Genomic DNA, 17,118 nt, shown 5'->3' on the forward strand with positions numbered 1-17,118 from the left:
AAAAAAAAAAAAAAAAAACAACAACAAAAAAATAATAAATAAATAAATCTTTAAAAAAAAAAAAATTACTCGGCCTTAGAAACAGGGATTCTGACACATGCTGTCCCAACCATGAACTAGGGTGAGTGAAGCAAGCCGGTCACAAAAGGACAGACATTGTGGTTCAGCTATGTAAGGCATCTAGAGCAGATACACAGAGGAAGAAAGTAGCCTTGTTACTAGGGCTGGAGAGAGAAGTGATATTGAAGTTGTACAACCTTTCAGTGGGGAGATGAAGAATTCTGAACTTGAGTGTAGAACACAGTGGTGCCGACAGACACACTGCCTCTAAACTAGACACTTAAGAATTAAGGAAATGCCAATTTTTATTTTCTTTAAGGCAAGTTCTTACCCAGGCATGGTTGCACATGCCTTTAATCCCAGCACTCAAGAGGCAAAAGCAGGCAGATGTCTGTCTGTGAGTTAGAGGCCAGCCTGGTCTACACAGTGAGCTCCAGGACAGCCAGGTACAAATGGAAGGAAGGCAGAGAAGCAGCCCGAATGAGATGGGTGGGGACACATTGTTCCACTGTCCTCAGCACTCAACCCAAAGCAGGGCCAAGAGGAGGGCAGGCTCAGCACCTGTGTCAGCACTGATGCAAGGCCAGGGCTTGGGGCCTGAACAAAGTACCACCTTCAGAGTCCTGTTACCTCTCCCAGCCACACACACATTGCCTTCACTTTATTAATTAATTAGTTAATTATTATTATTTTTTTGAGACAGGCTCTCCCTATGTAAGCCAGGTTGACTTTGACCTCACAGAGCTGAATCTGCCTCTGTTTTCCAAGTGCTGGGATTAAAAGTCATGCCATCATATCTGGCATTACCTTCATTTTAAATTGTACTTAATGTTATTGTGTATGTATGATGGGTGTGTGTGTGTGTGCATGCCACAGAGCACACGTGGAGGGCAGAGGACAACCCGTGGACTTGGTTCTCTCCGTCTACTCTGAGGGTTCTGTGTGCTTCCAATTGTCAGCTAGATAAAGGAAATGGACAAATGGCAGGAGCATGCCGATGGGGAAGACAGGGACTCAGTAGTGAATTACTCTGAGTGTGACAGTCGGGGCTTCTTGGAGATGTGTAGGCTTGTGGTTATAATTTAGTAGTGCGCACATACAATACAGTCATAATTTCTGTTAGTCAGGCTTTGCAGTGTTTCTGATGGAATCAGGTGACGGCAGCCTGGGTGAAGCCAGCACAGAGAAGCTTATAGCATTTGGACAGAGTAGTGGCAGCCATTCCAGTCTTAGGCTAGACTTGGAGCACAACTTTGATCATGAGACGTAAGAAGATTAGACACTCAAGGTCATCTTTGGCTAAAAGGAATTTGAGCCAACCTGGGCTAAATGAGATTCTCTTAAAACAAAAATTTCAGTCTTACTGAAAACAAAAAAAAAAGTAAATTCCACAGACAGGTTTAGATTTTTTTTCCAAACTTTTATCAACTAAATGTTTCAAACCATTTCCTGAATATGGTTAAACTAACTTCATTAGACTGAACTTTAGGGCTGGGGCAGGGAGGGAGAAGTATATTATCTTGCTATGTTGTGCAGGCTAGCAGTGAACTCCTGGGTTCAAGCAAGCCTTCCACCTCAGCCTCCCAAGCGCTGGGACTGCAAGGTGGCACTATGCCGGGCTTGATGGCTTTCTTATGATTTTTATTTGATGGGGGCCCTTGCCCACAGATGCAACACCTGCCTCTGCTGGTGATACCCTCGAAGGGCTAGCAAAAAGAAATGGAGATGGAAACTCAGCAGTGCCTGTCTTTGCCAGGCTTTGAGAGGCCACACGTGGGGCTCCTAGTCCTTCTTTCAGGTGTCTACAATTTCATTACGTTTACGTTTCTAGTCGTGGTAGCCAATACTTTCACGGACTTTATGGATTGCATTTTGGAGTATTTCAACAGTCGTGTGTAATCTGAATCATAAAGAATTACAGTTATTGACTTTGTGCTCAGGCGCATGCTCGTGCATAGAGGTCAGAGGACAGCTTCGTGCATGGAAGTAAGAGGACAGCTTACTGGGTTAGTTTTCTCCTTGTACCACCTGTGTCCCACAGACTGACCTCAGGCTGGCAGAATTATAAAATCATAAGTGTATTACCACAGTCCCTTGGTTTATAAAAAGATTTGCTTTCAGGACCCCAAGACCACCAAAATCTTCAGCTGTTCAGGTTCTAGCTATAAAATGTCATTGGGAGAGCTAGAGAGCTGGCCTGGCAGTTAAGACCATTTGTCGCTTGTGCAGAGGAACCCGGGTCTGATCCCTCAACCTCAGGGAAGTTCACAACCATCTAAAACTCCAGATCACAGACTGGAGCCTATCAAATTATGTGTGAAAATAAACCTTCCTTCTTTGTGAGTTAGTGATCTCAGGTATATTTGCCACAGTAACAGAAAACTGGCTAATACAGCACTCTGTCTGCAGTGCTGACTAAAATCAGAGCTGCTCTTTTAGAGGCCTCAGACACCCCAGGATCTGTGTAAAATAAAAATATATGATTAATTTTTTTAGGCTAGTTGATTTAATTAATGTGTGTATGAGCCTGTGTGTAGAGCAAACGTGGAGGTCTGAAGAAATCTTATAGGAATTAGTTCTCTCCTTCTACTATGTGTTTTCAGGGATTAAACCCAGGCTGTTAGGCTTGGTGGTGAGCACCTGAGCCATCTTACTGGCTCCAACACATAAATTTTTTATGTATATATGTACATACCTGGATTCTTTCAGTTAGCATAATGATTTCAAGGTCAATCTAAGTGGTAACATGTTCAGTCCTTTCTATAGCTGAATAATATTCTATTTTATGGATGTACCATGTTTTCTTCAATATTATCAGTTGACGGCCACTTGGGTTGTTGTTAAGTAAGACCAGTGAGAGAGCTCAGGAGATAAAATGATCTACTGTGCAGACCTGACAGCCTGCGTGCTGTCACTCACACATGCTCAAGGCACGCATACCACATACACACACACTGGAGTACACACACACACACACTCTAAACATGTAAAATAAAAATATCTGTAGTGTTTTCAGTTTCAACATGGATGTACTTCCAGTTCCCATGGTTACAGATATACTTTCAGTTCCCATGGTTACATACTTAGAAAATGTTATTGATTCCTACCTACTGAACAGGTCTTGGGAACACCCACTTCCATCCATGTCTAAGCTGCCAGCATCCTCACTATAGTTTGGGAGATGGCTTGAATGTGTTCTCTACTGCACTGAAATTCCATCCCTTCGTGAGATATTCAGTGTGGAAAGTCAATCAGATCCTGCACACAAAGGTGTTGATTCTCGGAGGTGGTTAGGACTCAACATCATTAAGCAGAGTCCCAGGATTGAATGCTGGGCTTTATACAAAGGGGAAAGGTAACCTTCCTCAAGTGTGTGCTACAGTAATTCAAAAGGCTAATGCAACACCCCATCTGTGCCACAGCCACAACCTCCTCCTTCCTCTCTCCAGGACTCTTAAAACAAGCACCTGATATCATGCTATCCTGCACAAAATCCTTCCTTGACATCCCCAAAGCCCACGAGGCCTTCCCTCTGACCTAGTGTCCTTTCAGTTCTTAGAGTGGACCACATCTCTTCCTTGTGGATGCTTGGCCAGAAGTCTCCTCTCCTAGAAAGCTTTTTCCCTTGCCTGGTCTCCTCCTCCTCCTCCTCCTCCTCAAGTGCTCAGTATAAGCAGCTCACTCAGCAGAGCCCTCCCTTATTCACTCACTGACCGGTCTGCTGGGGCTCTGCTAAGCCATGTCCTGGTACTTCAGAACACCTGCTACAGGCGTGGCTCTACATCTGTTGGCGAGATTCCCTGAGCTTGTCTGTCCTCTCCCAGGACTGGATCTATTGTTTCCTGCTGTGTTCTCAGTCCTAGCACTCTCTGGATAAACGTCTGGATGAGCCTATGCACATCTGAATGCATGACGGTGTGGAGAACCTCGCAGAGTCATCGAGTGAGGGCTGCTGGTGACAGGTGTGTGCTTATCCTCAACAATCAAAGACTTTCATCGGGGCTGGTGAGATGGCTCAGTGGGTAAGAGCACCCGACTGCTCTTCCGAAGGTCCAGAGTTCAAATCCCAGCAACCACATGGTAGCTCACAACCATCCACAACAAGATCTGGCGCCCTCTTCTGGAGTGTCTGAAGACAGCTACAGTGTACGTTCTTATAATAAATAAATCTTTAAAAAAAAAAAAAAGACTTTCATCATTCAGTTGTTCTCTCCGGCTTATGTATGAGAACAGGCATTCTCTGCATTGGTATTCCTGAGATCAAAATATAAAACCACACAACAGGACTACAGGTTACATCTCTCTGTTGTTAAATGCAACTCTGATCAGTTCATTTCATTAAAATAACACCATCCATCACATTGCCTGGGAGCCAGTCCCCTGTGCGCTCATGTTCTATACCTGAGGGTATAGAAACCATCTAGAAATAACAGATCTGATTGTACGAAGAATGGATGCTTTTGCCTGTCTGTTTCTCACACAATGCAGTATGACAATAGCTTACAGAGCACTTGGGCTGGGCTAGGTGTTTGAGTAACCTAGAGATGGTTTAGAGCCTACAAGATGGCGAGCGAAGATTATTTGCATGACCATGCTATTTAAAGCAATTTTTATTATACTTATCTTCTTGGAGGAGGATGGGCATGGCAACACGGGTGGAGGTCAGAGGACAATTTGAGGGAGTTGGCTTTCTCCTTCTACCGTGTGGATACTGAGGGAGGCTCGAACTTAGGTCCTCAGGCTTGGTGCAAGCCCCTTTACATGCTGAGCCACCCTGTCAGTCCAATACAGTTTTATTTATTGATTTGATTTTTAAAAGTTTAAATTAGCCTTATTTTATAGGTGACTATTTTGCCTGAATGTGTACATAGAGAGCATGAAAATGCTTGGTGCTCACAGCTATCAGAAGAGGGAGGGCATTGGATCCCCTGGAACTGGAATTTTAGATGGTTGTGAGCCACCCTGTGGTTGAGGGATCAGACCGGGGTCCTCTGCACAAGCAACAAATGATCTTAATCGCTGGGCCAGCTCTCCAGCTCTCCCAATGCCATTTTATAGCTGGAATCTGAACAGCTGCAGATTTTGGTAGTCTTGGGATCCTAGAAGCAGTTCCTTTTATAAACCAAGGGACTAAGGTAATATATTTATGATTTTATAATACTGTGTTGTTCATTAAATTTAAGGGTTTAATTTGGTTTTAAAGCTTATTAAGTACTTAAACATAAAGAGTATAAATAGATTTATAGCTAAATACCAATATAATTATGCATGTTTGTTTGTGAAGACAAAGTTTCATGTAGTCTGTACTGGCTTCAAGCTTTCTGTATAACTGAGACTTACACAGAACTCCTGAACCTTCTACTTTACAGCTGTTGGGACCACAGGTACCTGCCACCAGGCCTGGCTCCTGGGCATCAGGAGAACGTTTTCTGCTAGAAACAGGGCTGATGTCGTTGCATTTGAGTCAGTCTGTATCCTGGCACTTGGTTTACCTTAAAGCCACCGACAGTGCAAGCTGACAAAGTGCTCCTCTAATGAAAAATCAGAAGGGTGGGGCCTACTTGCCAATTCTTCACCTTTGACTTTCCCTGTAGACACAGAAAAGCACAGCGCAACCCAAGAGCAGGAGCTCTTCATCACTTAACCACTGAAACCTTCCGGAGAAAGGACATTTAAATTCCAACTCTTTGCTTTCGGTTGTCCCAGGAATTGGTTTTCAAAACAATCCTAATATTAAAAACATTTTAGAAAACAGAGGTTGAAGAGGCTTGCTGTGTGTGAGCGAGCTGAATGGTAACAACAAATTGATTTTAGTAAAAGAAATTGAAATACGACACCTGCAGCAGTGTTTAAACCTGGCTGTGTGTAAACATCTATATGTCTGTGTCTGAATAAAATCAACTTCAAGCTCATTTTAAAATATTCAATTTGAAAAAAAAAACCACGTACATTCTAGCTAATGTATATTTCTCTGAACTAAGCATCAGGACAATTTATCATTTTCATACACAAATAAAGACAACTTTACCTTTTACTACCAAAGGCTGGAGAAACCAAAACATCTTAAAAACAGAATAAATCCAGTTTCTGCTTGTTAAATACCTTGGGGTATTGAGGGTTTGGGTATATAATTCTAACATGCTATTCTCGTAAAAGTTTCCAAATATTAAATGAAGCAAAACTGTATTCTAAGAAATTTGCACAGAAAGGGGCAATTATTCTTTCATTTAGGTGCAAGGTGAGTATTTTAAACTGGTCCAATTAGAAATGTTTTATTCAGCAAATACAATTACTATGGCTGATAGTTACAGGACTAATCTAAAAATCAGAAAGAGCTATTTTTAATTTCGTTGAATAAATCACAGTAAGTACAGTTTGCATCTACAATAGAGGAAGATAAGATTTAAAAGTATTCTCTTCCAAAGAACGGAATGCTCCTGAAACAATGTACCTATGAATAAGATTAAATACTATATATTATTAGCAAAAATAAAAGGAAGAAATAATAGTGCTACCTATGAAAATGTAAACCAGAAGCCAGTTCACCATAGAATCTTAACTATGTACATCCCGGGGATCCGGCAGTTTATTGATCTACAGTCAGATCTTTTGGCCAGGTGTTGAAGCACACATATAAAATGTTACTGCATTCCTCACCAGCAAAGAGAATACCAAATTAGTTTCAAAAATCCTTTCTGACAAAATAATGAATTCCTCCTCTTTCCCTCTAACAAGGGACCTTTTCTAAAGGGGGCAGGGGAACTGGTACTGAAAATAAATAAATAAATAATGCAAAACAGATACCTCCGGCCTCTCTGGTGCTGCACGGCTTGACAGGCCGTTTGCATGAAAATAACTCCCTTCAACTCTGGGAACTCCAGGACCTCAAGGTAATCCTGGACAACTTTCCAGTCTGGAATCACATAATGAGTCACTTCGGCAGACAGGAGCTTCCCATCTGAAACATAATTCAGAGTGGAAGCGATTAGGTAACATTTTCAAACCTGGTTTATGACTATTTCAATGTCACAGTGCTCCCGGTGTGCAAAATAACTTCTCATCTTAATTTCACCTTGAAGTTTTTAAAAGACAAGACAAATCTACTTTGGTGGAGGCTCAAAGTTCAGATCATTGCTCCCCCTCCCCTCAGCTGTGATTAAATACAAGCCCAACATGGTTTATGCTGTTGCCAGCACTTCTTCGAAAGAATGATATTTTAAAAACAAGTACGTCCCTGGAAGAAACTAAATTTCTACTAAGCCATCACAGACATGCATGAGCACTGACTGCGTTGGCTACTTACATATCCATTATATCGCTATGTACACGTGTGTATATATATATATATATATATATATATATATATANACACACACACACACACACACACACATATATATATATATACATATATATATATATATATATGTATGTAAGGGCAAGAGTGCACATGTGTGTGTGTTAACCCCTTGTAAGCACCTAACAATTCCAAGGCTATTCTGTCTGAAGCTTCTGTACGCGGCTACACGGTTCTAGGGTTGAGAACCTACTAGAAAGGATGTGCTGTTCAATCCATGGGCAGTGGTAGGGCTTCCACTCAACTGACACCTCCTTGGTCAAGCTGTGACCTCAATCATGTATTCTGAAAAGACCCCCTCACGCTCATCTCCCACTAGGGGTAACAAACAGCAACCTGCTGCCTGAAAGAGGGGGCAGTCTAGCTCCCAGCATCTCCCAGACTAAGTCTCCAATCCTAAGAGGAAGAGGCTGTCGTGCTGGAGGGTCTGCGAACTGGCAGGAGCAGAGCAGGCAATGTTAAATGTCCAGCCAGCTTAATACGCTCAGGAGTAAGGTGGCAGCAGATATTTTCGGGCAGAAAGGAGGAGGTGCCTACGCCCTTAGGTCCCCCTGGAAAAAACGAAGCATCCAGTGCCTGCAGGCTCTTCCACTTGACCGGGCCATTGGAGCAGGCTGGTCCGGAGAGGAGCGCCCCTGAGGCTGCAGAGGCCGGTCCTGCCTGTGCGGGCCACCGGGAGGGAAGACTGGACGCACCGGGGACGCTCCAGGGCGGCTCCCGGCTGCCCTAGGACCGCCGAGCCCAGACGGCTTTGCTCGCTGCGGCTGCCTACAGTCCGCGAGGGTCTGGCTCCGCCCTTGACGCCAGCGCAAAGCCGCCCTCGCTGCTCAGCTTCCCGCTCTCCTCTCTCCTTGGGTCCCGCTTCCTTCACTAGGGCCCCGCCGCCATCGCGACGCCAGGCCGGGGTTCCCTTTGCTCTTTGGGCCTCTGCCACCCTCGCTCCTCAGGCCTCAGTTCCCTTCGCTCGCGCCCCGCAGCCTTCGCTACGTCAGACCCCGGCCTCCCTCGTTCCTTTGGTCCCGGCTTCCTTCGCTCTCTGAGCCCCGGCTTCCCTCGCTCTCCGAGCCCCGGTTTCCCTCTCCGGCCCCGGCCTCCCTCGCTCTTCCTGCCCTGGCCTTCCCGGTCCACCCCGGTTCTGACCGTTGCGGCAGGCGGCAGGCTGCGGGCACAGCGGGCTGTTGCAAGGCACGCTGGGCCGCAGGTAGTGTTCACGCACGATCCGCAGCGTCCGACCCTGGAAGGTCCTCAGGAGCAGCACCTTCTCCCGCTTCTGCAGCATGCTGGCGGCGTCGCCGGGCACTGTGGCCGGGAAGCGGCGGGCGGCAGGCTCAGGCGAGACCGAGGCCTGAGGCCCGCCCCTCGGGCCTGGTCGGGCAGGCAACAGCGTTCACGTTCCCGCTACCGGGAGCGACCTAGCCAGGGCCGAGAATCCTCCGGGCCCAGCCCTACTCGCGCCTTTTATTCCTCTCTGTGCCTTAGTTGTCCCCGGGCGGGAAAAGTGTAGATAAACTTCACCCAAAGAATCCTCCGGTGTGAGGGTAGGATGTGGCAGGTAGTCGAGTGTAAAAGGATTTTTTTTTTTTCTTTTACTTTGTTTTTACCCACAGGCCGGTGTGCGAAGGGCTGCCATAGTAACAGAGGTAATGCCGGGCAGTGGTGGCTCACGCTTTTAATTCCAGCACTTCGCAGGCAGAGGCAGGCGGATTTCTGAGTTTAAGGCCGGCCTGGTCTACAGAGTGAGTTCTAGGACAGCCAGGGCTACACAGAGAAACCCTGTCTCGAAAACCAAAACAAAAAACAAACAAAAAACAAAACAAACAAAACCCACCAAAACCCAGAGGTAATAACTGTAGTTTTCTCGTCCTTGATTTTGCAGTATCTGAAAGAATTGAAAGGCTCAGCAAAAAAAAGCTGGTAACCCTGCTGGCCAAACCGGTTTTCCTCTTCAAAATATGCTTATTTTAACTTTTAATACACGTAAACATTCAAACACTACAGATAAAATGAAAACCAGTCCTTCTGGGGTAAACAGTCTACAACTTTTATAGCGCTGGCAGCCTCGGGCAAAGGACTTCTTAGAGCCGCTATTGACATGATCTCTAAGTACTGTGCTTGTAGTGTTTGTCAAAAAGGGCAGTATCTTGGGAGACCACACACCCTGGATTCTCCAAGCACTGAGCCCACTGGAGCTACCTTAGCAACTTAGCACACGAGAATATCATTTAGCTTCCTTAAATCAAAGGAGTGGGTGTTTATTTGTATCATTTTACAGGCTGTGAGACTGCATTAAGGGAGCTTAAGTGCCCAAGGATACCTAGTTATTACCTTTCAGAACCAATCTTGAAGCTAGAAACTGCTCAACTTCAAAGCAGGTTAAGCATCATCTAGTCACTGGTGAATAAAACACAGGGCGCCTGCACCGAGGAATTTACTGCTTGGCAACCTTTGGTTAATGTGGCTGGCCCAGTTGGCTGGAAACACCTGGCTCTTCCAACGCAGCTGAAATAAACCAGGACCAGTCTCTCATTTCACCCTAAGGGAATGCTAAAGAGTCATGGTCTCCTCCTCCTCGTATCTCTGTGTCAAATCACTTGGTGAAACTCAAGGTAGACTTGCACAATCAGGAAAATAATGTAGAGCTGGCATACAGGCACCAGACAGTGCAAGAAGGGTCCCTAAAGTTCTCCACAGTGAAAGAGGCTCTCCCTGTCCAATACAGGAGTCAATTCCAGAGAGACCAGAGGACAGTGAGTAGCCAAAATTGTTCTCTACATAAAAAATGCTTTAGATAACTGTCCACCAGTCCCTCCCCAGCTCCCTTCCTATCTTTTTAAAGCCACTGATGCTGTGGGATTGGAGGAATGACTTTGATTAGGCACTAATCTGCCCTTAATATCTCTCCTCAGCACCTTGTAGCTTGAAATTGTCTGCAAATGAACCACCCTTTAAGGAATAGAGCATAGCTAGAGTTTTATTGAGAGTTGATTTTTATCAGTATTTAAAATAAGGCTGTAGCTTAGTTGGTAGAGTGCTTGCCTAGCATGCACAGAGTTCTCTGCTGAGCAGCCCCTCCAGACCACCCCACCCCCAGCTGTGGGAGCACACAGGCCTATAATCCCATCACCTGGGGATGTGGAAACAATATGATCACAAGTTCAAGGCCCTTCTTGGCTACCAGCCTGGATGCATGAGATGCTATCTCAGAGAATAAGTTAATTACAATCCAATCCAATGCCCATCTCCTTGGTTTGAATTGGGGCAATAATGTGCAAACTAATTACTTTTGAGATGGTCTCAGGTACCCAGGTTGGCCTTGAATTTGCCATGTAGTTTAACTTCTGATCCTTCGGCCTGTAGCTGGCCTTGGGATTCTAGGTACCTAAGGATGGAACTTGGGGCTTGTGTACTCCAGGTAAGCACCGAGCCATGTCCTTAGCCTCTCTTCCCTACACACCCTCTCATTTCTCTCTCTGCCTTTTTGAGACAGGATCAGGACATGTAGCCGAAGCTAGCCATGAGCTCTTACTCCCTCCCCCCCACCCCCAAGTGCTGGGATTCTCATGCACCCAGGCCTGGCTTTATCCATTATGTTGAGGAACACGATTCCTTAGTTCTGAAATGATGTTGATCTATTGTAATAAGCCAGGCCCTTTTGCTTGGTTGGTTGGTTTGTCTTGTTTGCCATCTGAGACTTCTGGACCAAAAAAAGTGCCTATCAGGCAGAATAAACTAGTTTATGTTACAGAAATATAAAACTTAAAAAAGTTTTTGCTGGGCAGTGGTGGCTCACATCTTTAATCCCAGCACTTGGGAGGCAGAGGCAGGCGGATTTCTGAGTTCGAGGCCAGCCTGGTCTACAGAGTGAGTTCCAGGGCAGCCAGGGCTACACAGAGAAACCCTGTCTCGGAAAAAAAAAAATCAGTTTCTTCACTAGTGAGATGTTTCAGCAGGTAAGGGTACTTGCTGTACAACACAGATTGACTTTACATAAAATGTAATACATTAGCTGGGCGGTGGCGGCACATACCTCTAATCCCAGCATTCAGGAAGCAGAGGCAAGAGGATCTCTGAGTTCGAGGCCAGCCTGGTCTACAGAAGGGGTTCCAGTTCCAGGACAACCAGAGCTACAGGGAGAAACCCTATCTTGAAATTTGAGTCCCCCCCCCCCAAATCAATAAATTAATTTAAAAAATTCTCAGTGTCTCAGGACAAGATGCTGCATGGGTACCGAATGTCATTTGTATGTCTTTTTGTAGGATCCAGGCTAGTGGAGTGGGGAATCTCTCTGGAACATTGTTGCTCAATGGAAAAAGGGGAGAGAGTCCTCTAGAAAGCCTCTCACCAATAACTCTTCCGGGAAGAAATGCTGTTGATCTTGCCATTGGCCAGAACTAGTCACATGACCACACAGCCAGCCGAGGAGGCGTGCTATTCTTCAAGCTCTGAAGGCAAACACCAAGAACCTTTGGAATATATAAGCAACTTACCAGAGGCTCTGGCCACCCCCTCAGCCCTAAATCCACCCCATCACCAGCTTCACCCTCATCATTTGGGACAGCTTAGCCCAGCTCTGTCTGTCCTTTGCTCAGGCCGTCTACCTCTTTTGGCAGAAGGCCCTCCATAAGCTAGTAAGCCAAGCTGAGTCTCTACACACCTGCAGTCCTAACTTCTCTTGCTTCCATATGTGATCCCTATGGTAGATAGGATGGATGAACTCTCTTTGTCCAATTTATGTCCACATTTTCTCTAGGGACTCAGATGACCCATGTTGTCTTGCCTCCCTCACAGATAGATGGGTGGTGGCCATGTGTCTGGCTTCCATTTGGCAGAATGTCAGAGTTTAATAGCACTGTTTCTTGGGATGGCTCACAATACTCCCCAACCCAGCCCCCTTACCTACATGCTTTCTCTTAGTGTTGCACCAGCTAGATGCCAAAGCCTAGGGCATTGGCAACCCAACATTAAAGATGGCAGAGCCCCCTGTCTTCTTTGGTTCCTGAACAACTGTGGAAGCAGAACTTGGCCTCTCCTTAACCAGAGGACTCTTGTACAGGTGAAATAAACCCTTTGGGGTTCTGAGTAGATGAGAATCTGAGCATTTGTCAGGCAGGGAAAGGAAAAGCAGGCTCAAGACTTCAAGGTCAGCTGTCATTACCAATGCGTACTTCCCGTTAACAAAGGAGACTGAGGTGGCTGGGGAGGTGGCTTAGTTGGTAGAGCACATGAAGAAACTCGTCTAAGAGTTGCAAGGCTGTGTTGAAAACAGACAAATAAGCAAATACCTATTAGTCAGATACTATACACACCATCAGGCAGTTTGATGGTTTCTACACTCATACTAAACTAGACAGTCCTCTAGCTGGTGGGGACCAGTGTGTTCTGCCCTGGTCTGGCTTTGTAGGGCAACAGCGCCAAACTGGGCAGGGCATCTGGTGGCTTGCTTCTCTCTTAGGTTGATTCTTTCTCTGATAACCTAAGTGTACACGGACAGCAGGCTGCCCAGATAGCAATACACCGTGTCTGCTTCCAGCACTCTGTGGCCAACGGAAATCTCTTGCCAGAGCTCTACTTCCCTGGTGTATGGCTTCCATCTTTCTCTGTCTGAGCATCAGTGTACTTATACTGCGGACCAGCCACAGTACTTAGAGAAGCACTTTGGGAATGCAGAGCTCTGTGTCTACTGGATCATAACCTAAGCCTCATTAAAGGTTAGCCTGGGGGGGGGGAGGGGGCAACTCTGCTGAGAGGCCCAGAATGGCGAATGTACAAAAGAAGTTCCAGAGGATGAGCTGAAAGGACGAGAGTGCATTGCAGAAGCAGTCGTTGCAAAATTCTGTGTATTTACTTTGTATTGACTTATTTATGTTGACTTCAGTACAACATGCTTACTACAACACAAACAATGCAGCAGGATGCCAAGTAAGAATGCAGACGTTCTGTTCTCGTCTGCAGTCTCCTCTCATGGCCATACACTGCTTTTGATTGCTTCTCAGCCATTTGGCTTAAATCAAGAGAGCCCCATTGGTAGCTTGTACGCTCCCAAGAGTCAAAGATGGTCCAAGGTTTGCAACTCTTTGGCAATCTGCATTGTACCAGTTAATCCCAGCTGAGGCGTCTTGGCTTGTAACTGCAGGATAAAGACTGTTCTAGGCATCTTTTCCTTTCCTCCTGTTTCTTTCCCCCCCTCTCCCGTCCTCTTCCTTCCCTTTCTGTTGCTGTGATAAAATACTCCTAAGAGGATGCTGAGATGGCTTAGTGTCAAGGGAACCTGCTGCCAAGCCTGAGGACCCACAAGCAGAGAGTGGACTCCTCTTGTCTTCTGATGTCACATATGTACTGGGGCATGCACACTGTGGTATGTGGATGCATACAAAAGAAACACAACACCTAACAGAAGCATCTTAATGGAGAAAGGGTTTTTTTTGGCCCACAGTGCCAGGAAGCAGTCCCTCATGGTAGGCATGAGGGTGCCACGGGGAGGTAGGAGAATGAGGCAACTGGTTACACGTGTCCGCAGTCAGGACTCAGAGAGGGATGGTTGCTGCACTCTGGTTACATTCTCCTTTCTATACAGCCCAGGATCCCTCCCAGGGAATGGTACTGCCCAGTGAGTGAGTAATTTTACCTCAGTTGGTCTAATCAAAATAATCCCTCCCAGACAGTCCCACAGGCCCACTTCCCCATGTGTTTCTAGAGCTCACCAAGTTGGTAGTTGAGGTTAACCAACACATTTCCCCTTCAGGTTGTTTCCTTTTCTTTCTTTTGTTTTGAGAAGACCGGCCTCCATCTTAAAGGAAAAAAAAAAGCCTGAGAATTTGACCTACAGCAGAACACAAGCTGTACCCATGTACTAGAAAGGACCCCACGGCTTGTCCTTAGCCAGAGTTACTACTCCCTAGCTACTTCCTAGCAACAGTTAATCAAAGATTAGTCTGATTGTTTGAGATGTACTTTCAGACTGTTTGTGATCAAATATAGTCTTGCTTCAGAGCACCCACCCATCAGCTTATAGCCATTCTATTAGATGCTTTCCAGACTGGACACCCCCTCCCTCACCCCTCACTTGCTCCTATTTTCTTATAAAATGTGTCCTACTGAGGGTTCAGGGCTGCTCCCCCTTTCCCTTCCAGTCCTGCTGTGTCAGAGTTGGGTTGGAGGAAAGCCTAAGCCTGAGCTTGTAATAAAGAAACCCTAACGCTGTTACATCGGAGACGGTTCCTTGGTGGGTTTTTGTTTGTTTGTTTGTTTGTTTTTTTGTTTTGGGGGGAGGGGTGTTCATGAACCCTTCCTGGCACATTTTGCTGTGAACCCTTCCCGGCACAACAGTTGGGTGTGGGATGGAGAAAGGCTCTCTATGCAGCCCAGGGCCTCCACATTTTAATCCCCCTGCTTCGACTTCTAGGTGTGCACCTTCATGCCCAGTTTGTAATTTCTGTATTCTTGCATTTAGTTCTAAAAGAAGCACCTTGACTTCTGTTCAAAAGTATGTTTTCCAGGAAAAGAAATGATGTAGGAAGGACTGAATCAACCACCCAGGACACACAGCAGGAGAGTGGCAAAGTTGACTTTGAACCTAAGCAGAATGGCTACAGAATTCTTATAGCATTGACCCAGCCATATAGCTTTCTTCTTAGTAAATACAGAGACTTGTAGGATTCAGGGTACATTCTGTATGGCTGGCCGCAGGAGCCCAATGGCCTACAGAATTGGAAACCATGGCACTCAGTTAGTGACCTCACCATTTATCTGACTTCTGGAGCTTTGGCACAGGAGGTTCTGGGTCATGATGCCAATGAATCAGTGGTTCTAAAGGTTCTGTGCGTATCTACAATTACCCCATTACCTGGAGTCAACTGCTCTCACTTGGACACCGTGGCAGTGGGGTGCAGTGCTTGCTAAGATTATTTTGCTACCTGTATTAAGGGGGATTTCATTTCCTATATGTTGAAGGCTAATATTAATCTTTGATTTGCCATTCAGAACATTCAAGGAACTCTAATAACACAGTTTGCAATGATTATTCTGAGATGTTCTGCTAACTTGCTCTAATTTTACACTTATAAGGGTCTCAGCCAAATTTCCACTGTACCTACCAGTAACTCTAGTGTTCTACCACTAGGAGGTGCTGTTTCATCGATTTTTTTTTCCTTTTTCTTTTTCTTTTTTTTTTTTTTTCTCCAAACTAAGTGCCTCACTTGATCCCTTCCATGGGAATATCTGATAGTGAAAGCCTTGGCCTTTCACATACCACTCTTAAAATGTACCCAATTACTGGAGACAAAAAAGAAACAAGCAAACAGGTTAGTGTTTTAACAAAACCTTTGTTCAAGGAGCTCAAGGGTCTGGATGCTTCCACATTAATTAGAAGCTAAGTTTCATTGATTAACACCAAAAAAAAGAAAAGAAATTCCTGAGTCCTGAGGCGGAGTAGAAGAAAATCCAGTCACCTGGCTTGCCAATTACAATTCAAAAATAGAAACATTGCTCTTGTGGTTTAATTTTTTTGATTGATTTTCTTTGATGAGATTAAGTTTTTGTCCATCTTGTAGGAATGTTTCAGCAGATCTTGATAAATATTTTTTTTTCCGCTGGATAAATTCATCAGACAGAGCTTTCCTGTTTACCCTGCTTTGTTACTGCACAGATCTGAGTTGGGGGTGGGCAAATCCCATTTTACATCTGGGTCAATAGACTCTGAAATCAATAGAAACGCAACAAAGTTTAAGGAGAAATGGGAAAGAAAACAAGGAATACTTGACCAGGATCCTGAACCTCCAGGTTTAGGATAAATTTAATATGGAACATCTACTTATTTTCATCGCTTAATAAGTAAAGTAAAAGTCACGTGAAAGGGTACTTTTCTATCTGGTTAAAAAGCAAGAGAGTACAGACAGAAACTAGAAATGGCACTTATTCCCAACTGTTTGCTTGTTTGCTTGTTTGTTTGTTTTCTGGGACAAAGCCTCTCTACCTGTTCTGGGGTGGCGTGAACTCCCAGCAACCCATGCACCGCAGACTCCCGAGCCCTGAGATTAAAGGCATAAGCCATCACTCACTTGGGATCTAAGTTTTGTTTAAAAGGCCCTCCACACCACCACCAAGACTCTCATTTGAACAAGTAGCTGGGATAAAGTGTGTCTACACCAAAGGGCCAGGAATCTTGGAAGGTCTTAGAATTCTGTCTACCAATTTTTTGTTTTTGTTTGTTTGTTGAGACAGGGTTTCTCTGTGGGACAACCCCTGCTGTCCTGGAACTCGATTTGTAGACCAGGTTGGCCTGGAACTCACAGCGATGTACCTGTCTCTGCCTCCTGAGGGCTAGGACTAAAGGCATGCATCACCATGCCCAGCTACCAAGATGATTTAAAAAAAAAAAAAAAAAAAAGAATCTCAGGCTACTGAGATGGCTCAGTGAGCAAAGGTTACATGGCTCCAGCGCTGCATCATCATCCTGAGCCCAGACTTCACTTTAGATCCTTGGATAGAGCTGCCTCCTCCTCAACTGGGGGAGGGCAGCAAGGTCACACTTTATACACCTACCCAACAGCCTCTCAGAAAGAGGAGGTGAGCTGCCTGGGCGTGGTGGCGCATGCCTTTAATCCCAGCACTAGGGAGGCAGAGGCAGGTGGATTTCTGAGTTCGAGGCCAGCCTGGTCTACAAAGTGAATTCCAGGACAGCCAGGGCTACTCAGAGAAACCCT

At 45.4% G+C, this 17,118-nt stretch overlaps 1 protein-coding gene across 3 annotated transcripts in view; it reads right to left on the reverse strand.

Moving 5' to 3' along the window:
- Dis3l (DIS3 like exosome 3'-5' exoribonuclease) overlaps window positions 1-9,020 on the reverse strand; it is a 34,475-nt gene extending 25,455 nt beyond the window's left edge. Inside the window, exons 1-2 of one of the 3 annotated variants that reach the window (XM_021171468.2) lie at window positions 8,558-9,020; window positions 6,865-7,018 (exon numbers count right to left, since the gene is read on the reverse strand). In XM_021171468.2, the coding sequence (XP_021027127.1) occupies window positions 6,865-7,018; window positions 8,558-8,696 (293 nt within the window). In that variant the 5' untranslated portion in view covers window positions 8,697-9,020. The other 2 variants (XM_021171469.2, XM_021171470.2) reach the window with 2 other exon arrangements.
- Between the last annotated feature and the right edge of the window lie 8,098 nt (window positions 9,021-17,118).

The sequence above is a fragment of the Mus caroli genome, chromosome 9, assembly GCF_900094665.2.
Source record: "Mus caroli chromosome 9, CAROLI_EIJ_v1.1, whole genome shotgun sequence".
NCBI lineage: Eukaryota > Metazoa > Chordata > Mammalia > Rodentia > Muridae > Mus > Mus caroli.